Raw genomic sequence first — 17,511 nt, 5'->3', positions numbered from 1 at the left:
CAACCTACTATCACGTCTTTTGAAACTGATTGTGGTCATGCAATGTGTTAATGAAACGGGAAAATACAATTCAGTTCCCTAAGTAAGATTGTAAGTAATATTGTTATTAAAACAATCTGGAAATGTGGGTTCGTTCATTAAGTGTATTGTAAGGAGCTGCCAAAATAGCTTTTAGTCCCTCTGTCGGGCAGAAGGAGCAACAACTTGACATTCAAAGGCAGGCAAACGGCCAATAAAGGCTTGGAAGGATAGGCGACTGCTCATATCACCATTAATTTACCATGGTAGATTTATCATCATGCATCCTGTAAATAGACAACTGCGTTATAGTTGGCTACATTTGTAGCTACTGCAGTTTGGCGGAATCAAGTGAGCACACGAGGAGGGGGAACGCACTTTGTTTTGGGTGGCTGCTCTGGCCGGTTGATGGGACAATATTGCAGCCAAGAAAAAGACAAGGCGTTCACGATTCAAGTTTGGATGAACATCGCAACAGAAGAAGTTCAACTCTCTGTTTCAAGGAGGATACTGTAACATGAACTGAACCGTTGAACGTATACGGTCGATATAACCATCCAAGATTGAACCGAATGTTGAGGAAAAACATGGCTAGCTAGACTTGGCCAGCTGGCTAGAAGTAGCTAGCTAGCTAAATTAGCTAGCTACGATTGGGGGTTAGGCTATTGAGTTGAGAGATTGTGCTAAATTTGGACCGTGGTTTTCAAGATAATCCAGGTTGCGATATTGCTGAGGTACATTGGATTCTCCAATTTTTTGTGTCATTTGTTGTATTGGGTTCGTGACGATTAACTGAGTAATTTCGAGCACATTTCTTGTAAGGGTTAAGCAGTCAAGGTAAAGATGTTTGTGAGAGAGATGGCAAAGTTGGGCTGTTTGTTAGCAAGCCACCGACCTCAACCCTGACAAGCTAGTCAACCAGTTATGTCATTTTGGGTGTTGTCCTTACCACAAAAAAATATTGGTCTAATTTAAGTAGCATTAAGAATTTAAGTACTTTTCTTCATTCAGACACTGTCATCATTAGACTACACACGTGGGGGTTAGGGAAGTCAGTCACTGGGAAAGATAGGAAGGTATCAAATTAGGCGATTTCCAAATATGGGTTCATTGAAAGCTCTTCAAGAATGGTGTCGGATACAATGCGAAAATTACAACGATGTGGAAATAAAGAACATGTCGACGTCTTTTCGAGATGGCTTGGCATTTTGTGCCATTATCCATCGATATAGACCGGATCTTATGTAAGTATGAAATTGTTTTCGTTTATTAGAATTTATATTAATATAATAAGCATAGACGTCAGTAAACGAAATGGAGTGAATGATTATGCTCAAATAAAACTCACTTAATCATTTGATTCCATGCATTCACAATGGATTCTTATTCTACGACCAGGCTTTACTTGACAACGCATCGCACTCATCACAGCCAGCAGTAAACTAACCCCAATACCACATTTTGGGAAAGCATTATTGCCGTTACAAAGTAAAATGAAAGGGAATGATTACTTAATTTATTCCAGGACGTACGAGAACACACTTTGTTGGTCTCGCAAAGTGAACTGATCTCGCCTCAAGATAATTCCGCGAAATCGCAAACTACGATTTAACCTAAACAGGACAGCTATCAAAGATTAAGTCGTTTGTGATCCAAACATGGTCCCTTTTCTTTGAATTCCACCAAGGCTAAACAAGGGGGAATAACATGCAGTACGACCTAAATATAGAGGTGTGCCTTGGAGTTTGTGCTATTGTATGTTTATTTTTATTCTCTATAATCAAACCACTGATGTGCCAATATAGATAAGTGACGTGAACACAGCTGAGTGCATTGTCACAGTGATCATCTAAATCCACAATCAATTTTGGTGCTTGGCCAATGATCTCTAGGTCCTCATTGAAGTTGTAAAACTAGACTAGAGAGTGGAGAAACAAATGTTCTGCCACTAATGTGGGGTGACAGGCCTGGCCCTGTCTGTAACAACACACCCCTGTGTACAGTACATTGCACTCTCTCTAACACGCACACACACCACAGTTCGGACATGTTCAGAGCAACTCACTGCATCAATGTGATCACAGTGATGGGTTTCACTGAGGCAGAAGAGGATGGATAACTCGACCCTGACATCGCAGGGTGAAAGGTGCATCGTCCGTGGTCCAATGGTTTTCGCTGCATACTGCAGCCTACGTTCGGTCATGAAAGATGGCCTGATCTCTCAGAGACACGGTGTTCGTATACATGCCACTGTAAGAAGAGTTGCATGCCATGCGGGAAATGTGGCCCTCAGTGGGGGTGGGACGGGCATGCGAGCCCAGTCTTGTGCATGAGGCGAAACCCCTCTCCTGCAGACGGTGCATGAGGGAAGCAGTCATCGTAGGCGCGGCTTCGCCATGTCTTCTGCATTCTGCACCAGGTTCAAGGGGAAGCTGCTCAGTTGTAGGGGACAAAGTGCAGGGACAAACACCAAGAGTGAGTGCACCTTCACCGTGTTAGCACACGTCGACAAATGTGAGAAAAGGAAGTGGAGCCGTACAGACGGCGGCTTCTTGCACTGCGCTGATGTACAGTGGGTATGAGGGCCAAATTGAAAGTGAGTGGAAAGAAACTTTAATTGTGTGTGTTTGTGTGTGTGCTAGCTCTCCGGGCAGCTCAGCAGCCAGTACTTGGAGCCTGGCCAAGCCGGGCCGGGCCCCCGTCCTGTCCTCAGTCTGATCCAGACAGACAGTCCGTCAGGCTAATCTGCGGCTAGGGCCTCCGCCTGTCATCCCGGATTTAGCTCTAATGCCGCGCTCGTCCTCGGAAGGCAGCGCCACCGCTCTGCAACTCACCATGACGTTACCGCAGCGCAGGCCTCGTTTGACAACGTTGGAGCTTACTAATGTCATTCAGGAGGATCGAGGCTGCAACAGTTCCACTTATTACTGAAGTGGGCCTTTGTCTAGAGGGTTCTCTGAAGGATGGGAGATACAGGCCACATGCCTGAGTCGCGCGGTTCTCGGGTTTATGTGGAGGTTTATTGTGCAGTCATGGCTGCCCACACAGAAAGGCCTGAATGTCAAACCGATGGGACCGTTAATCACTGCCGTGTCATCCTGTTTCGGATGCCGAGGCCATGGGACATGTGTCATCGAGTCCTTCCCGTTTCGTCTGTCGTTCTCTCCTTGTACACGTGACATTGGGGACCTGCGTTGCCTTCCATCCCTGCCTCGCTCTCAGTTCCCTTTTCCACGTGTGCTCATGTCCAATTCTTTCCTGTATGTTCCAACTCTATTCTGGTCACTGCATGGTTCTGCACGGTCCATGAGATGGAAGGTAGCACTAAGAAACCCCTGAGCACACCGTGCCAGCTTCATGTTTCCATAAGCAGCCGGTCTTGTGGCTGCAGCAGCAGCACCGCCAGTCAAGTCCAAAAAAGCCCCTGTCAGGTCATTTGGTTGGTAGTTAGACACCAGACACACTGACCGTTGGCAGACCCTGCCCGCCCCCCGCCCGCCCCGGCCCAAAATAAACACGTGTGTGAAAGTCGCCGAGTCACAGCAGATGAAGTTCATGCTGGCGCCTTAGTCACAGTGTCGTGCGGCACTGTCAAAGACACACCAGGGGGTCTAGCCTGTGAGGGTAGACGCCGCGGCGAAGCGGGAGATTGTGCAACTACTTTTCAGTCACGGCAGGTTTTAGCCTCACCAGCTTTAGCGTCGGCGCTCGAGCAACCCGGAGCATTCCGTGAAGGTGGGAGCCCTCACTTAGAGGGAGCAGGGTGTTTGTGACGTAGTCCTCGGGTAAGCTAAGTGCATGTGTGGCCATGGGAGCCAGATTTAAAAAGTACAGAACTGGCTTTGTGTTTCTGGGCAGTGGTTTTTAGGGTGGATTGGTTTCAGGGAACTCGACAGGGATAAAGCTCTCCTAGGCTGGGGTTATTTTGCCTCCCTCAGCATTTCCAGCACATGCGGCACGCATGCATGCATGCACATTCATCCCAAAAATGGCTTTGACATTTTCCATCTTTACTGCAGGATGTTTACTGGTGGGACTGCAGGTTTGGTTCCTTGCTCTGGGGCCCTTGTTAACAGCCTGCGTAGTTATTATCAGCCCCATGCTGCCGTTCAGCCCAGCTTCGGTCCTTTCATCCCAGTGGGCTATCTTGTGAAACGCTGTTTACGTGTCTTCGGGGCCAGTTGAGTGGGATCATGTTGAAGTGGTTGAGTCTGGCCAGACACCAATAGTCTGTCATTCTGTGGAGCTCATCATGGTTTTCATCATCAAAGCACTGACCATAACAAATTGTCTTACCACGGCTAAACGCTTTGGCAAACCTCCACCACATTGCTACCGTCCAAGAGAATGTCTTGGACTGCCCATGTTTGCCTTTGTCGTTTTGAATGCAGTTATTACTATTTTTTTGTGCTATCTGTATTGTGTTTTAATGTGTGTATCTGCTGTCTTTTTCTGTTGTTTCAGAGACTTTAACTCCCTCTCCAAAGAGAATGTCTACGAAAACAACCGCCTGGTGAGTCAGAGCAACTCGGGTTGGAGAGCACTAACACTTAGGCGTCAGACTAACGCTGACTCCATGTTGTCAAATACTGTAATTAGGTGAAGTCTCGGTGGTTCCCCTTCCATTCTTAGTTAATGGTGTGTGAACTTGGTTACATGAGGTTCAAACGGAACTCTGGTCCTGGGGGCTTGTATCTTGTGAGAGTCGCAGGGCTTAATTGACCTTTTCCTCACATGGGTGTGACAGTGTTGTCTGAAGTTAGTCAGCGAAGTGTTATGTGTTGGGTGTATGTGTGTGTTTGAGAGAGACGATAAGACTCTTTCGTAGGTGCCTGCACTGCAGAAAACCTGACTTGACATGGAGGGAAAGAAGCAGTTGAAACTAAACAAAAAGGAATGAGCGCAACATGAAATTGAATGGTTTCATGTTTTGTGAACAAACTACACTAAAACAGTCATGGCATGGACAACAAAAAGTTTTCAACTCCATTGGTTGCCGGTATTTGACCCATTCTGTGCAATATCACAAGATGGGATGTTCACAAAATTGACATAAATCTCACAGCAACTCTCAAAGGCACACAGTTTTTTTTGGCAGCTCGGCTTGACTATTTACATTTCGACGAGCGTAGGAGCTTTCGGAGAGAGGCCAAAGCAGCTGGTGGTCCAAACCACCTCATCTGGCTGCTTTTCAACTTTCTCTCTAAACAGTGGGAGCGTTTCACTGCGCATGAGCTCATGCAAATCTGAGGCGGACCACGTAGCATGCTAAGCTAGCACCGGGGCTGGCTGGGTTATTAACTTCACATCATGACCAGCAGATTTCAGTTCTGTTAATTGTTTCTCTCTAAAACCTTTTCTGTGAGTTCAAGGGTTAGTTCAAGCTTACTTGTTCAAGCTTTTGGACTGGCTGGTAGTTGAATTACTGTGAGAACTGCTGTTTTGATTCAATTATAAATATTTGTTTACAACCCTTAATTGAAGAAGTAAGCCAACATTTCACGTCTAGATAGAATGTAGGCTTCATTGATAAACATGTACACTTCCCATAATCCTCTCCCCAAGCTGTTTCCTGATAAATAGAAAGCCTTTTTCCTGTCATAAACACAATAACAAATCTCTGTCACTGGTAGCAATCATGTGGACTGTGGATTACAGTGTGTTGATTTACTTCCATCTGATTGTATCCTCAGTCTTTTGTAACAGAACCTGCTTGAGGCAAAACACAACTAATGCATCCATTTCCTTCGAGGAAATTGTAATTAGACAGATGGATATCCTCCGAGCTATGTCGTCAAGTTTCAACATTGGAAGCCGTTTTGACAAATATAGCTCTACGCTCGCTCGTGTTTCGGAAGCGGGGACATTGAGTTTCCGCTGACGTGACGACACGACACACTACTCACATTTGGACTGACACACAAGTGCACTCACACAGAGTACATCAATGCCCTGCCTATTTTCAAGTAGGTCCACTTTTTTCCCACTCACTTGGTCTACTCATCTTGCTCTCTCATCCTCCGTCCTTCCTTCAGGCGTTCGAGGTGGCTGAGACGGAGCTGGGAATCCCAGCCCTGTTGGACCCGGAGGACATGGTGTCCATGAAAGTGCCCGACAGGCTGAGCATCATCACCTACGTCTCCCAGTACTACAACTTCTTCACCAACAAGTCCCACGGTGGGTGCCAACTCACCTAGGGTCTCGGTCTGGCTCTAGATCTGGGTCAGGGTCGAACTTGGATTACATGGTTTCGTTTTTCTAAGGACTGTGTCACTTTTTCGATGCAACGTAATCCCTATGTACAACTGTGCTTGTCCATTTTCTAAATTGGCCGTGGGCGAGTTTTACAGGTCTGTAAAGACGACACTTTTGTGTCCGTCCAGATGTGTATATCAGAAACGGATGTTGCACAACTTCTTCACAGTAGCCTATCCGTATGTAGCTTAATAATTGGGAGCATCCCTCTCTCTGAAGACAGCAGTAAAAATACGCAATAATTTGAACCAGGTGATGACCTGTGTCATATTCACTCCCTACTCCCCAAGTTATCTGTCCTACTCCCTAAGTGATCTGCCCTACTTAAGTGATCTGTCCTACTTCCTAAGTGATCTGCCCCACTCCCTAAGTGATCTGCCCCACTCCCCTGACAGGTAAAACCATACTGGATCCATACGGATCACAATCCGACAGTCAGAGAGATCGTTGCATATGTCGCCTCATTGCTAATATGGCCTGTCAAATGTCCCTTAAATGTTCTGAAGGACATTGTGGTAATGCCTCAGGGGTTAGTTTAAATATATAGAATACCTGCACGGTCTCATATCTGTATCACTTCCTCTGTTTGGTGAAGCATTGTGTACTGATGAGGAAAGTGTTTTGTCCGTCTCTTCATAAACGGAGTGACTAAATTCAGTTGAGTTCTGGATTTTAATAAGTATTTATCAATCTGCAGATTGGGAGAGAAAACCAGTCTTCTGACCATAAATGACAACACAACACCAAGCTTAGGTCTCAACCAGGTCTCTCTCAGCTCCGAAAGCCGAAGGACCATCTTTAATAGGGCACAAGAATGTAAACATAGATTGTGACAGTCAGGCAGGAATGACGTTACAACAGTCTCAGAGAAAGAGATTCACTGCTCCCAACACATGACAACTCTCACACTAGAGTTCATAGTTGGAGCTCTCCTTGTAGTCATGACAAGGACCGTTTAGCCAGTACTTTCTCCTGACTCCAAACATCTATTAACCTGACACATAGACACAATATACTGTTATTAATAGCAAGCTTACATGATAAACGTACTAACTAGTATCCAATGACTAGTTCTATTGATTAGTGATTAATGTAAGCACACAGGAAATCCCAATTTCTTCCACAGTACGTATTTGGGGCCAGACTAACTCAAGGCAGTCTGAGTTTTGAGTGTGTGAACTATAAACTGACTTTATATAACTATAAACAGGCTTTATATAAGACCCATGTGCCATTTATAGCCGCATGTAAAAGCTTGCTTTCTATCATGTCACAAATATAACAGAAATTGACTGAACTATTTATTTTGTTTTCTATTTCTATCCCTATTTCATTTGTGTAGCCAACCCCCCCAGCATGAAGAGGCCAAGTGGTACAGGCCACATTGAGCCAGCCCAAAAGAAGCCCACGGCCCCCCTGGAGGACAAAATGGTAGAATCTGAGGTAAGAAACCGGTAGCAGAAACACATAAGGAGCATTCAGGAATCGCAACATGCAGTTCATGCGTACTTCTAAACCCGTGTTTTAAGTAATGTAACACTAGAGACACATACATTTGTTACTTAACATGCATGGTAACTAATATGTTTTTCATTTTTAAAGGGGTCATTGACTGATTTGATAGGGTATTTCACACTGTTCCTTAAGGTATCCGAATAGGGTATGTAATATTGGTTGGGATGAAAATGGCCCGGGTGCTGTTCTATGTGTCCTAATGCAACCCTGTGAAATAGCCGTACAATGAATCGAGAGGTTTTCTCCCTTTTATGGTATGATCATGAATATTTAGATGAGCTGCGCGCTGATTGGTTGGTTTACAACGAGCAAACATGCATCGTGAATTGTAGATTTACATGAAAAAACTGGTTATTTATTAGAATGAAACACAGTAAGGAAAATTAAATGATGTTAGCCCCATTGCCAATAAACTAAATCACACATTGTACCTATGCTAGATACAGGATACGTTAGCATTGCTAATAACTGTTAGCGACAAAATCATACTTACAGCTTGCGGTTGTGATAAGCATACGGTCGGATGTGTATGAAGATTTTGGGGCGTGACAAAGGTACAGACCAGAGCCAAAAAAGGTGGAGCCACCGAACTGACAACAATTCGGTGGCTTTTTGGAAACCAACTGTTTTACAGCGGCAGTTTCAAATTGTGAGATTTGCATAGGAAAGAGGTGTCAATGGGACTTGAAGTTCACTGTATGTCAATTTTACCCACCGAACTGTCGTTATTCAACTATGAAAAGGTAAACTCGGTTTTGCAATCAATGACCCCTTTAAGTTAAGAGTTGGTAAATAACTGGGATTGGATCTAGACAGACACTCAAGAAAAGTGACTTTGAATTAGAAAATGAGCGGAATTGGTATGGGTGCAGGAATAGTCGTGAGTAGGGCGGAAAACTACAAAACGTTTTTTATTTTAGATAAAAACGTGACTTGTATATTTATTTATTTATTTATTTGAAACAAGTGCTGTTGTATTGTCTTATTGCCAGTGTGTTTGGAAGCACATGACTGCATGAGCAAGCTCTTTCTATAGAACTCCTAATATCTACAATCATGTTGAATTTGATTTTAAGGCATGTTTCTGTTACTGCATGTGGTGACGAGTCTTAGAGTGGGGGAACCAGTTTACTTGACCTGTGTACCTGACAATCTTCGGCAGACAACTTTGCTGCAATTGGTCAGATTGGAGCAAAACTAAATTATAGAAATTGCTGAGAATTGGAAGACCCTGTCAAATTGATATTGAAAACATGTTTGCAGTTTAAATGTGAATTGTTAATACTCATCTCTCCTCAGTGCAATTCTTCATGAAATTCCATGTTTCACAATGTTAAAACAGTCTTTCCAAAGCAGAACATTAAAAGAAAATGTGCTTCTGCACACTTACATTCTAAATCAAATGTTTAAATGAAAAATGGGCCCCCTCCAACATCACACATTTAGCTCTAGATAATTGAGGCTCTCCTGTGTTGTGTACACATGACAGCACTTTACATTCTTAAGGTGCACAGCTCAAGTAAATAAGCATTTCCAAACTCTATGGGAGATCTGTCGGTACACAGGGGACATGTCTATAAAGATAGCCTCTGTATCCTGTCTCTCTCTTTCCCCTTTTCGCTCGCATGCTCTCTACAACTCTCTCCTCCCGTCCCCCACGTATCGTCTTCCTCTTCCTCCCATCACGTTAGACGGAAGTTCACTCCTCTCCCTCATCCTCCTCTTCTTCCTCGCCTCTGATCTCCCCTCCTCTCTCCTGTCCAGGGCCTAGGCAGTAGGATGGGGAGGGGGGGGGTCGGTTTGAGTGGGTGGTGTTAAGGGGCAGGGGTCCAAAACGCAACTATTTATATGACCAAACACACCTTTTTCTACTTCTTTACCGTGTGTGTGCCAAGTTTGGGGAATCCCTTGTTGCTAACCATTTCTACAGTTCGCCCCCTAACCCCCCCCCCCCCAAAAAAAAGCATTGAGAGATTTTACTTCTTATCTTTACTACCACGGCCTACTCGATTTGAAATGAACACAATCTTAATTTTCCTCTCTACACTCTTAATTGTTCTTTTTTTTTCGACACCAATAAAACTATGAAACGAAATGCAATAACAAAGACCGGATCAGAGAGAGATGATCTGGTGATGATGATGATGATGATGATGAAGCGCAGACTGGGTTAGACTAGGCAGCCTGAGCCCAATGAATCCTCGACGATCCTTTCTTTCCTGACTTCCGTGTTTGATCTCCCCAAACCCTTCCCCCCTCCTCCCCACCCCCATCCTCCCCCCGCCCTTATCCTCTCCATCTCCCCTCGCCACCACCACCCACCCACACCACCACGCAAACCCACGCCCGCTAGCCAAACCCAGAACCCGGGCAGAAGGTGGCGGGAGAGGAGGCCGGGGCGGCGGAGGCCGGGGCGGCGGAGGCCGGGGCGGCGGAGGCCCAGCGCGTCACGCTCAGCAGCACCTGCGCCGCGTGCCGCAAGCACGTCCACCTGGTGCAGAGGTTCCTGGTCGACGGCAGGCTCTACCACCGCAACTGTTTCAGGTGACCCCCCACCGCCGTGCCCCGTCATCCGGCCAGCGAGCCGTGCGTCATGGCAAAGGAACTGGTGTCCTTAATTTCCAAAAAGAAAACCACTGTCAGCTTTGACTTGAATTTGTGTTGTATCAAGTAGAGGGGAGTCTATTGCTCGATGCACTGTAGTTACTGCAGTTACTATAATCCGTTTGACTTTTATTTCTGTCTGCCCCCTCTCCCTTTTTCTCTCTCTCTCTCTGTTCTCTCCCTCAGGTGTAGGGAATGTAGCAGCACCCTACTTCCTGGCTCCTACAAATCAGGAAATGAGTCAGGATCTCTGGTCTGCACGCATCACTTTGGCAGGGCGGTCTTGACCAATCAGAACGGCCGACCGGACCTCAGCAAGAAGCCGGTGGTGGTCGAGTCGGCCCGGGTTGGTCCACGCACTCCACCTCAAACTCCACCCTCCGAGAGAGACCAGATAAAGGTTCCTCCGCATGAAGATGTCTCCAAAGACCACTCCACACCAGCCGATGAGTCCACCACACTGTCTCCTCCTCCTCCAACTGTCCTCACAAACTCGAAGGAGAGCGAGGGGAGCGGAGAAAGCGAGGCCGCCCCTCCGCCCTCCTCTCCTCCCAATCCTTTCGACGAGAGCGACGAAGAAGAAGGAACGGGGAAGGAGGAGGAGGAGTCTCAAACACCGGCCAACGAAACAGCCAATGGCAACCTCCCGGCATCGCCCGTTAGTCATGTGGGAGGGGCCGGTCGGCCAGTGCCCGCCCCTCGACGTGTTTCGGAGGTGGCCCCCCCTCCTCGGCCAGCCCCCAGGGTCCTCCCACCACGGGTGATGGACAGCCTGGCAGTCAACGGTAAACAGCCGAGCAAATGATTGACAGCCGAGATGACCAATGCCTGTTGAATGGAGCCTACTTCCAACTTTTCCTTATCCTCACCTTTTGTGTATTTTCTTTTCTTGTTTTTGATTGACAGGTGAACACAGGAGATCTGTCCCGGCTCCCAGACCTCGCGACAGATCCCACTCCCCTGGACGGTAAGTCATCTGTATTCAGAGTCTAGCAGGGCCACAGCTGTCAGGGCCTACGGTGGGGAGCTGAAAGTCTCTGGATAGTAGAATTATCTAGGTTTCTGGATAGTAGAATTCTCTGGATTGTGGAGAACGCATTGCCCCCCCCCCCCCCCCCCCGGCCTCGTTGGTTAGCTGCTTGGGTCATTCCATCCATCTGTGAAGCAGCAGGATTGTTTGTTTGTGTTCTTCATGTGGGTTGTCAGTGTGTGTGTGTGTGTGTTTGTTTCTGTAAACTCATCTGTCTGCGTTGTTGTCGTCTCTCCTCCGTCTCTCTGTCCCCCCCCCCCCTCACTCTACCCCAGCTCTAGTCTTTCCAACGACACCCCCAAACCTAAAGACCCACCCTGGTTAGCCCTCGTCCAATCTGAACCCAAGAAGAAGCCGGCCCCGCCCCCTCCCCCGGGTACAGCCACGCCCCCACACCAAGGCTCTCTCTCCTCTCTCAAAGGGGCGGGCTCCAGGCCGGCCACGCCCCCGGTGCCCGCCAACCCCTTCGAGGATGACGAGGAGGAGGGGCTGGAAGGGGAGGAAGAGGCGGGGGGAGGGGCGGTGCCGCCCACCATCGCGGCGATCCACCCGTGGTACAGCATCACACAGGGGGCGGAGACAACGGGGGAGGACACGCCCCCTAGCGGAGGTAGCTCCTCCTGCTCAGCCAGCCCCGGGGGGTCCAGGGTTAGGAAGGGCCCAGCGCCACGACCACCTCAGCCCCCTAACTCAAACACAGGTCAGTGGACGGAACTTGAACTCCTAGTGCCGGTGTTACCTAATATTATTATTATTATTAGAAATAAATATTATCATCAATATAAAGGCCCTTGAAAGTGAAACCGGTTGAGCATATCTCATGGAAACTCACCAGTACTGAACTGATTGAAACGTTTGACTAAACACCGTACAGAGAACGTTAGATTGTTTGGATTGGATCTGAAAAAGCAGCTGTTTATATTTCATATTCAGTCCATCAACTGTGGAAAACCACTTCAGGCATGATGTGTGCGATTGTTAATATGTAATGTGTGAAACAGTGTTTTGTGTTGGATGTTCATTGTGTTATTTTTTTGTTGTCTTTTTCTCAATTTTCTACCCATATCCAACTCCTTCTCGATTTCCGTTTCAAAATTCTACTCTTATCAATTTCTGTTTTGCCCGCACTTCGCCCTGTCCTCTCCCCCAGCTCTTTCTCACTCTCAGCCCTCCTCTTCCTCCCCCTCCCCAGCTATTAGCGTCGAGAGCTTATCCTCTGCCTCCGACCACAGCTCCTCCCACCCTCCTCTGAAGGGTGGGGTCAGGGCCGGCGAGGACCACCCCTTCACCAAGAGTGTCTCTGAGCCCTCCATCTCCGGGCCCTGTGACTCCGCCCCTCCCGCCTCCTCTTCCGAACGCCTGGCCCCGCACCTCTCCACCCCTCCCTCCCTTCCAGCCAACACCAGCTCGGCCCCCGCCACCCCGCAAACCAATCGGAGCGCAGGGGCCAGAGCAGCCAGGCCGCCGCCCCCGAGGCCCCCCGGCACGGCCAGTCCCCTGGCTGCATCAGGGAGTCCCGCGGTCCCGCCCCCTCGTAGCAAGGTACGGAACAGCTATAGTTTCCCTACATGGGAATATTCCTAAAACACCTCCATAGTAGCTTGATACCTTGATACCTCACCATAGATGATCATCTTGAGCCATCATTACGAACATTTCCATATGACTGTCATCCACATGGTATCGATTTAGGACATTTTGCTTGACTCATTCTGCCCCCCCCCCCCCCACACCCCTTCCCCCACAGCGACCCTGCAAGGAGAACCCCTTCAACAGGAAGGCCTCCCCCTCAGCATCCACCCCGAAAAGCAGGCCCCCCCGAGGGCCACGGCCGGCCAGACCCCCCGCCCCCGGACACGGCTTCCCCCTCATCAAACGCAAGGTGGGGCCCCACAGCTAAACCCCCCTCCTACTGGTGGCGTCGTCTGTGGCCTTAGCAGAGCTACGGTGAACCATAACAAATGTTTGAGTCCTATTGAGGACATTCATCTCAAATGTCGTGGAATTTACAGCGAAAACACTCTCCAGGTGTATTCGTGAATTCCATTTAGGAGACGCTTTTATCCAAAGCGACTTACAACATGGGGGAGGGGGGTTTGAACCTTCGACCTCTTGATATGCAGCCAAGTGCCACTGAGCTATACCCTATAAGGGGATTTCTTCGGGAGGGAACTTCTGCTGTCCAACCGTGTGTGTGTGTGTCTTCCCACCCCAGGTGCAGTCCGACCAGTACATCCCAGTGGAGGACATCCATGGAGAGATGGGGGAGCTGGAGAAGCAGCTGGATGAGCTGGAGCAGAGAGGAGTCGAGCTGGAGAGCAAGCTCAGAGACAACCCCAACGGTGAGGGGACACACGCTCCCTGACACACACACACACTCCCTGACGCACACTGTCAGAAATATTCATCTTTACCAAGCATTGCACAGTCAGTCGGTGAAGAAGTTAAGAAAGCTTTATTGCTTGCGGCCGGCCCACAAGGAGACAAAAAACATCACACGCCATCGTGATACAAAGTTTGTCCGCTAGCATGTTGTGCTAGCAACCTATTTAAACAGAAACCGCTCTTCACAGTCATTAGCTAAAACAAAGGCATGCAAATGTCCCATGGCTCTTCTTTCATTGGCTCCCTTGCATAGACCTGGCGCGCGCGTGTGTGCGTGCGTGTTTGCGTGTGTGCGTCCCTTGCAATGGATCTTTACAACATCAACCCTACCCCCACTAGGTGACAAGCTAATGGTCACCAGACCTCAGTCTTCCTTCTAGCTCTGTCAAACAGTATCTCCTTTAAACAAACAAACAACCCCCGACTCTTCTTAGTCCTCAGCCCCAAGATAAGGGTCTTGTATGTTTACCCAGAGTTCAGATTTGGGGGTAGGCCTCTCTTTGCACACAAGGAATGCTGAACACGGTATCATTCTTATACAGGATAAAGAGTTACCTCTAACTTTTCTAACACACACACACACTCCCTCACTCTCACACACACCCGCTTGCTCCATAATACACACACACGCCTGCTCGCTCCCTAACACACACACATAAATACATTCAGACCCCCACCCAAGCTCTCTACACACACCGCATTCTATATCATGAAACATAGTGGTGCTCCAGGGCTGTGGTTCTATTGTTGGTCTAGAACAGTGGTCTTCAACCCTGGTCCTCAGGACCCACTGTCCTGCATGTTCTAGATCAGGAGTGTTCAACCCTGGTCCCCAGGGTCCACTGTCCTGCATGTTTAAGATGTTTCCCTGCTCCAGCACACCTGATTCAAATGAATGGGTCTTTAACAGGCTTCTGCTGAGCTTCAGAATGACCCATTCATTAGAATCAGGTGTGCTGGAGCAGGGAAACATCTTAAACATGCAGGACAGGGGGTCCCTGAGGACCAGGGTTGGAAGACCACTGTTCTAGAAGATACTGGCCCTGGCTGCAGACACCCTCTTAATGAATGTCCTGTGAGTCCGGTTCCTCACGGCACTCTCCCTGTCTGTCTGCAGACGAGGAGGAGGAACACCTGCTGGTCGACTGGTTCACCCTCATCCACGACAAACACCTGCTCGTGAGGAGGGAGGCCGAGCTGGTCTACACGTACGTGTTTGTGTGTACACGTGTGGGTGTGTGAACATGTGTGTTTGTGCGTGTGCATGTGTGTGACAGTATAACCATGTCTGGAGCGTAGTATAGTAAAGCAGTGTGTCTTTGTGTGTGTGTGTGTGTGTGCCGCTTTATGTGTATGTACCCTGTGAATGTGCGTGTCAAAATATAATACATTCTGTGGTAAAGGTGGGTGTAATAATATGTGTGTGTGTGTGTCTCTCTCTCTACAGGGACAAGCAGCAGAACCTGGAGGAGAGACAAGCAGATGTGGAGTATGAGCTCAGGTGTCTCCTGAACAAGCCAGGTGTGTGTACACGCAGGACCTCACTTCCTCTCGCCCCAGAAGCCCTCGTTCCAAACCAAAAAGACATACTAAAGCTGCAAAGTATACTAGGGGTTGGTTCGGGCCAGGGGAATAGGCCACCAAGGGAAAATGGAACCAGCCGGAAAACGGATATCGCTCTGCACTTTCTCATTCATTCACATCCTCCATCCTTATCTTCTTTTTCATCCATCCATCCCACAGAGAAGGACTGGAGCGATGAGGACAAGGGGCGGGAGCAGGAGCTGATGGGCGAGCTAGTCACCATCATCGAACAACGGAACCAAATCATCAACAACATGGATCAGGACAGGCAGAGGTAATCAACTACCGTCCGTTGACGTTGTATGCATGGACAGTGCTGGACAGTGTGGCCCAGGCTGTAATAATGGATAGCCGACAATCAGGCCCTTAAGCTAACGGTAATTGTAATCACGCGTTTTAAACAGGGAAGAGGAAGAGGATAAACTTCTGGCGGCCATGTTGAAGAAAAAAGGTAGGGGAGGACCTAAGCACTCTTTTCTCTCTTTCTGTGAGATCTTTGTGTCTCTCTCTCTCTTTGTACACTCTCACTAATGAATCCAATGATTTACTCAGTTCCGTTTAGCCTCATGTTAGCTTGTTCTAACTCCGCTCCTCCTTCCCAGACTTCCAGAAGGATCCGGAAGTAGAGCAGAAGAAGAAAGGGGGGAAGTTTAAACCCATGAAGGTCCTCAAGAGGCTGAGTCACAAGGGGGAGCCCGGCAAGGGCCCCAGCCCCCACAAGGGCCCCAGCCCCCACAAGGAGAGCTGAAAGAGAGATGACTTAACGAAGAAAGGAGTACGGATAGGTATAGGAAAGGAAGAGGGTGCCTTGCCCCCACCAAACCAACCTTCTCACCCCCCGAGCAAGGACATGTATCTTTGTCACAAAAAAAAGACAAGATGAAGATAGGGAAAAAAAAAGATATTGAAACACTGAACTCCAGAACTAACTCCAGCTTTACACGTACACACGGCTTTATCAAAGACTCGCGCAACCCTCAACCTGGGCAAGATGCTCCCATCAAATCCGACGCTCTTCCCACAACCAACCCGCAGTAGCCTCTCCAGTGTGTTTCTGTTCATATCTATTTTTTAAGTTGCCTTCTGGCTTTGGACACGAAAACAAATATGGTGAGCAGGACAAGTGGTTTGAGAGCTCGCTCGGCAAAAGCAGTGAGCCGAGCATGGAACGTCTTAACGCCCCTGTCGTTAACGTGTCTGTAAATCATTTTTACATTGCACCTTTCCTCCCTTAGGCCTTGTCTTTTTAACAGTAGATTTCAACTCTGGCTAGATGTTTTTTTTTGTGTCTTATCGTTTCATAATATGCTTATGAACACTCCCTGAATGTCTAAACGGTATGGATGGATAGTAGATGGATTTTAAGTTATATTGATGAGCGCTGCATCTGGTTAAATCTTATAATGCAGATGTTTTTTTTTCTTCAAGGATATTTTGGTTGTATGTTTTAAGGGTCCTGATTAGTCAGGGCAAAAGCTGACCTGAATGTTTATGGTGGATGAGGGATATTTTAAAGCCCATGTTCATTACAGTGATACTACGATCTGCAATATGTTACAGACGAGTTACAGTAATGTTGTAACTGTGCTGTAGTAACGTAACTGAAATGTATATATCATGTCTGACAATTTCATGGGTTGGAGAATCATGGTTATATAGTTGGTCTGGATAGGAAGACAGATTTATGTGTTAAAGATTAGAAAAGAGCGTACTTAAATACAGCACTAGATGTATTAAATTTATTTCGCTTCCATTCTAAATGTTAATTTTAGAGCGTTAGAGGCTATAAAATGCAATAAGGAAACGTTGAAAACATAGAATTGAACTACACTGTAGCTAGCCGTTATCCAAAACACCATAGCAACAGTTAAACTGTTAGGGAGAGATGCTGCAAAATATGCAATCTTTTAATTTATATTTGACAATGCCTTTCCGTGTTTTGTCTGTCGGACTTTCATTGTGTTTGCCTTAAAAGTTGGAATCAAACTTTAAAAGTTGATACGCTGAGATTCCTTGTTCCTGAGTGCCATGTCGTTATTTAATTGTATTTGAGGAGCCGTCTGTCCTAAGTTGTGTATGTTCGTGACTGTCGTTGGGTATGGTCTGGTCGTCTTCCTCTG

General features: G+C 47.5%; 1 protein-coding gene across 2 annotated transcripts; it reads left to right on the top strand.

Moving 5' to 3' along the window:
- The first annotated feature begins 202 nt into the window (after positions 1–202).
- Positions 203–16,279, top strand: micall1a (MICAL-like 1a). 2 transcript variants are annotated; one of them, XM_062448967.1, is made up of 17 exons: positions 203–1,262; positions 4,483–4,531; positions 6,054–6,195; positions 7,616–7,716; positions 10,142–10,195; positions 10,226–10,332; positions 10,579–11,177; positions 11,299–11,359; positions 11,698–12,122; positions 12,615–12,964; positions 13,170–13,304; positions 13,638–13,764; positions 14,925–15,015; positions 15,255–15,328; positions 15,551–15,665; positions 15,796–15,842; positions 15,994–16,279. In XM_062448967.1, exons 1-17 carry the CDS (start codon positions 1,120–1,122, stop codon positions 16,137–16,139), a joined length of 2,766 nt encoding a protein of 921 aa, XP_062304951.1. In that variant the 5' UTR covers positions 203–1,119; the 3' UTR covers positions 16,140–16,279. The 2 variants fall into 2 exon arrangements, with proteins under 2 accessions (XP_062304951.1, XP_062304950.1); XM_062448966.1 differs by having other exon boundaries at positions 12,573–12,964.
- The last annotated feature ends 1,232 nt before the right edge of the window (positions 16,280–17,511 follow it).

Source organism: Osmerus eperlanus, chromosome 22 (assembly GCF_963692335.1).
Source record: "Osmerus eperlanus chromosome 22, fOsmEpe2.1, whole genome shotgun sequence".
In the NCBI taxonomy this organism is placed as follows: domain Eukaryota; kingdom Metazoa; phylum Chordata; class Actinopteri; order Osmeriformes; family Osmeridae; genus Osmerus; species Osmerus eperlanus.
The sequence above is the reverse complement of the archived record's forward strand: the minus strand, read 5'-3'. Positions and strand labels throughout refer to the sequence as shown.

Bases quoted from the DNA above. Each gene is read 5' to 3' on its own strand.
- micall1a (XM_062448966.1), top strand. From the start codon at position 1,120: ATGGGTTCATTGAAAGCTCTTCAAGAATGGTGTCGGATACAATGCGAA. The intron at 1,263-4,482 runs GTAAGTATGAAA...CTGTTGTTTCAG, and splicing joins CGATATAGACCGGATCTTAT to AGACTTTAACTCCCTCTCCA. The intron at 4,532-6,053 runs GTGAGTCAGAGC...TCCTTCCTTCAG, and splicing joins TCTACGAAAACAACCGCCTG to GCGTTCGAGGTGGCTGAGAC.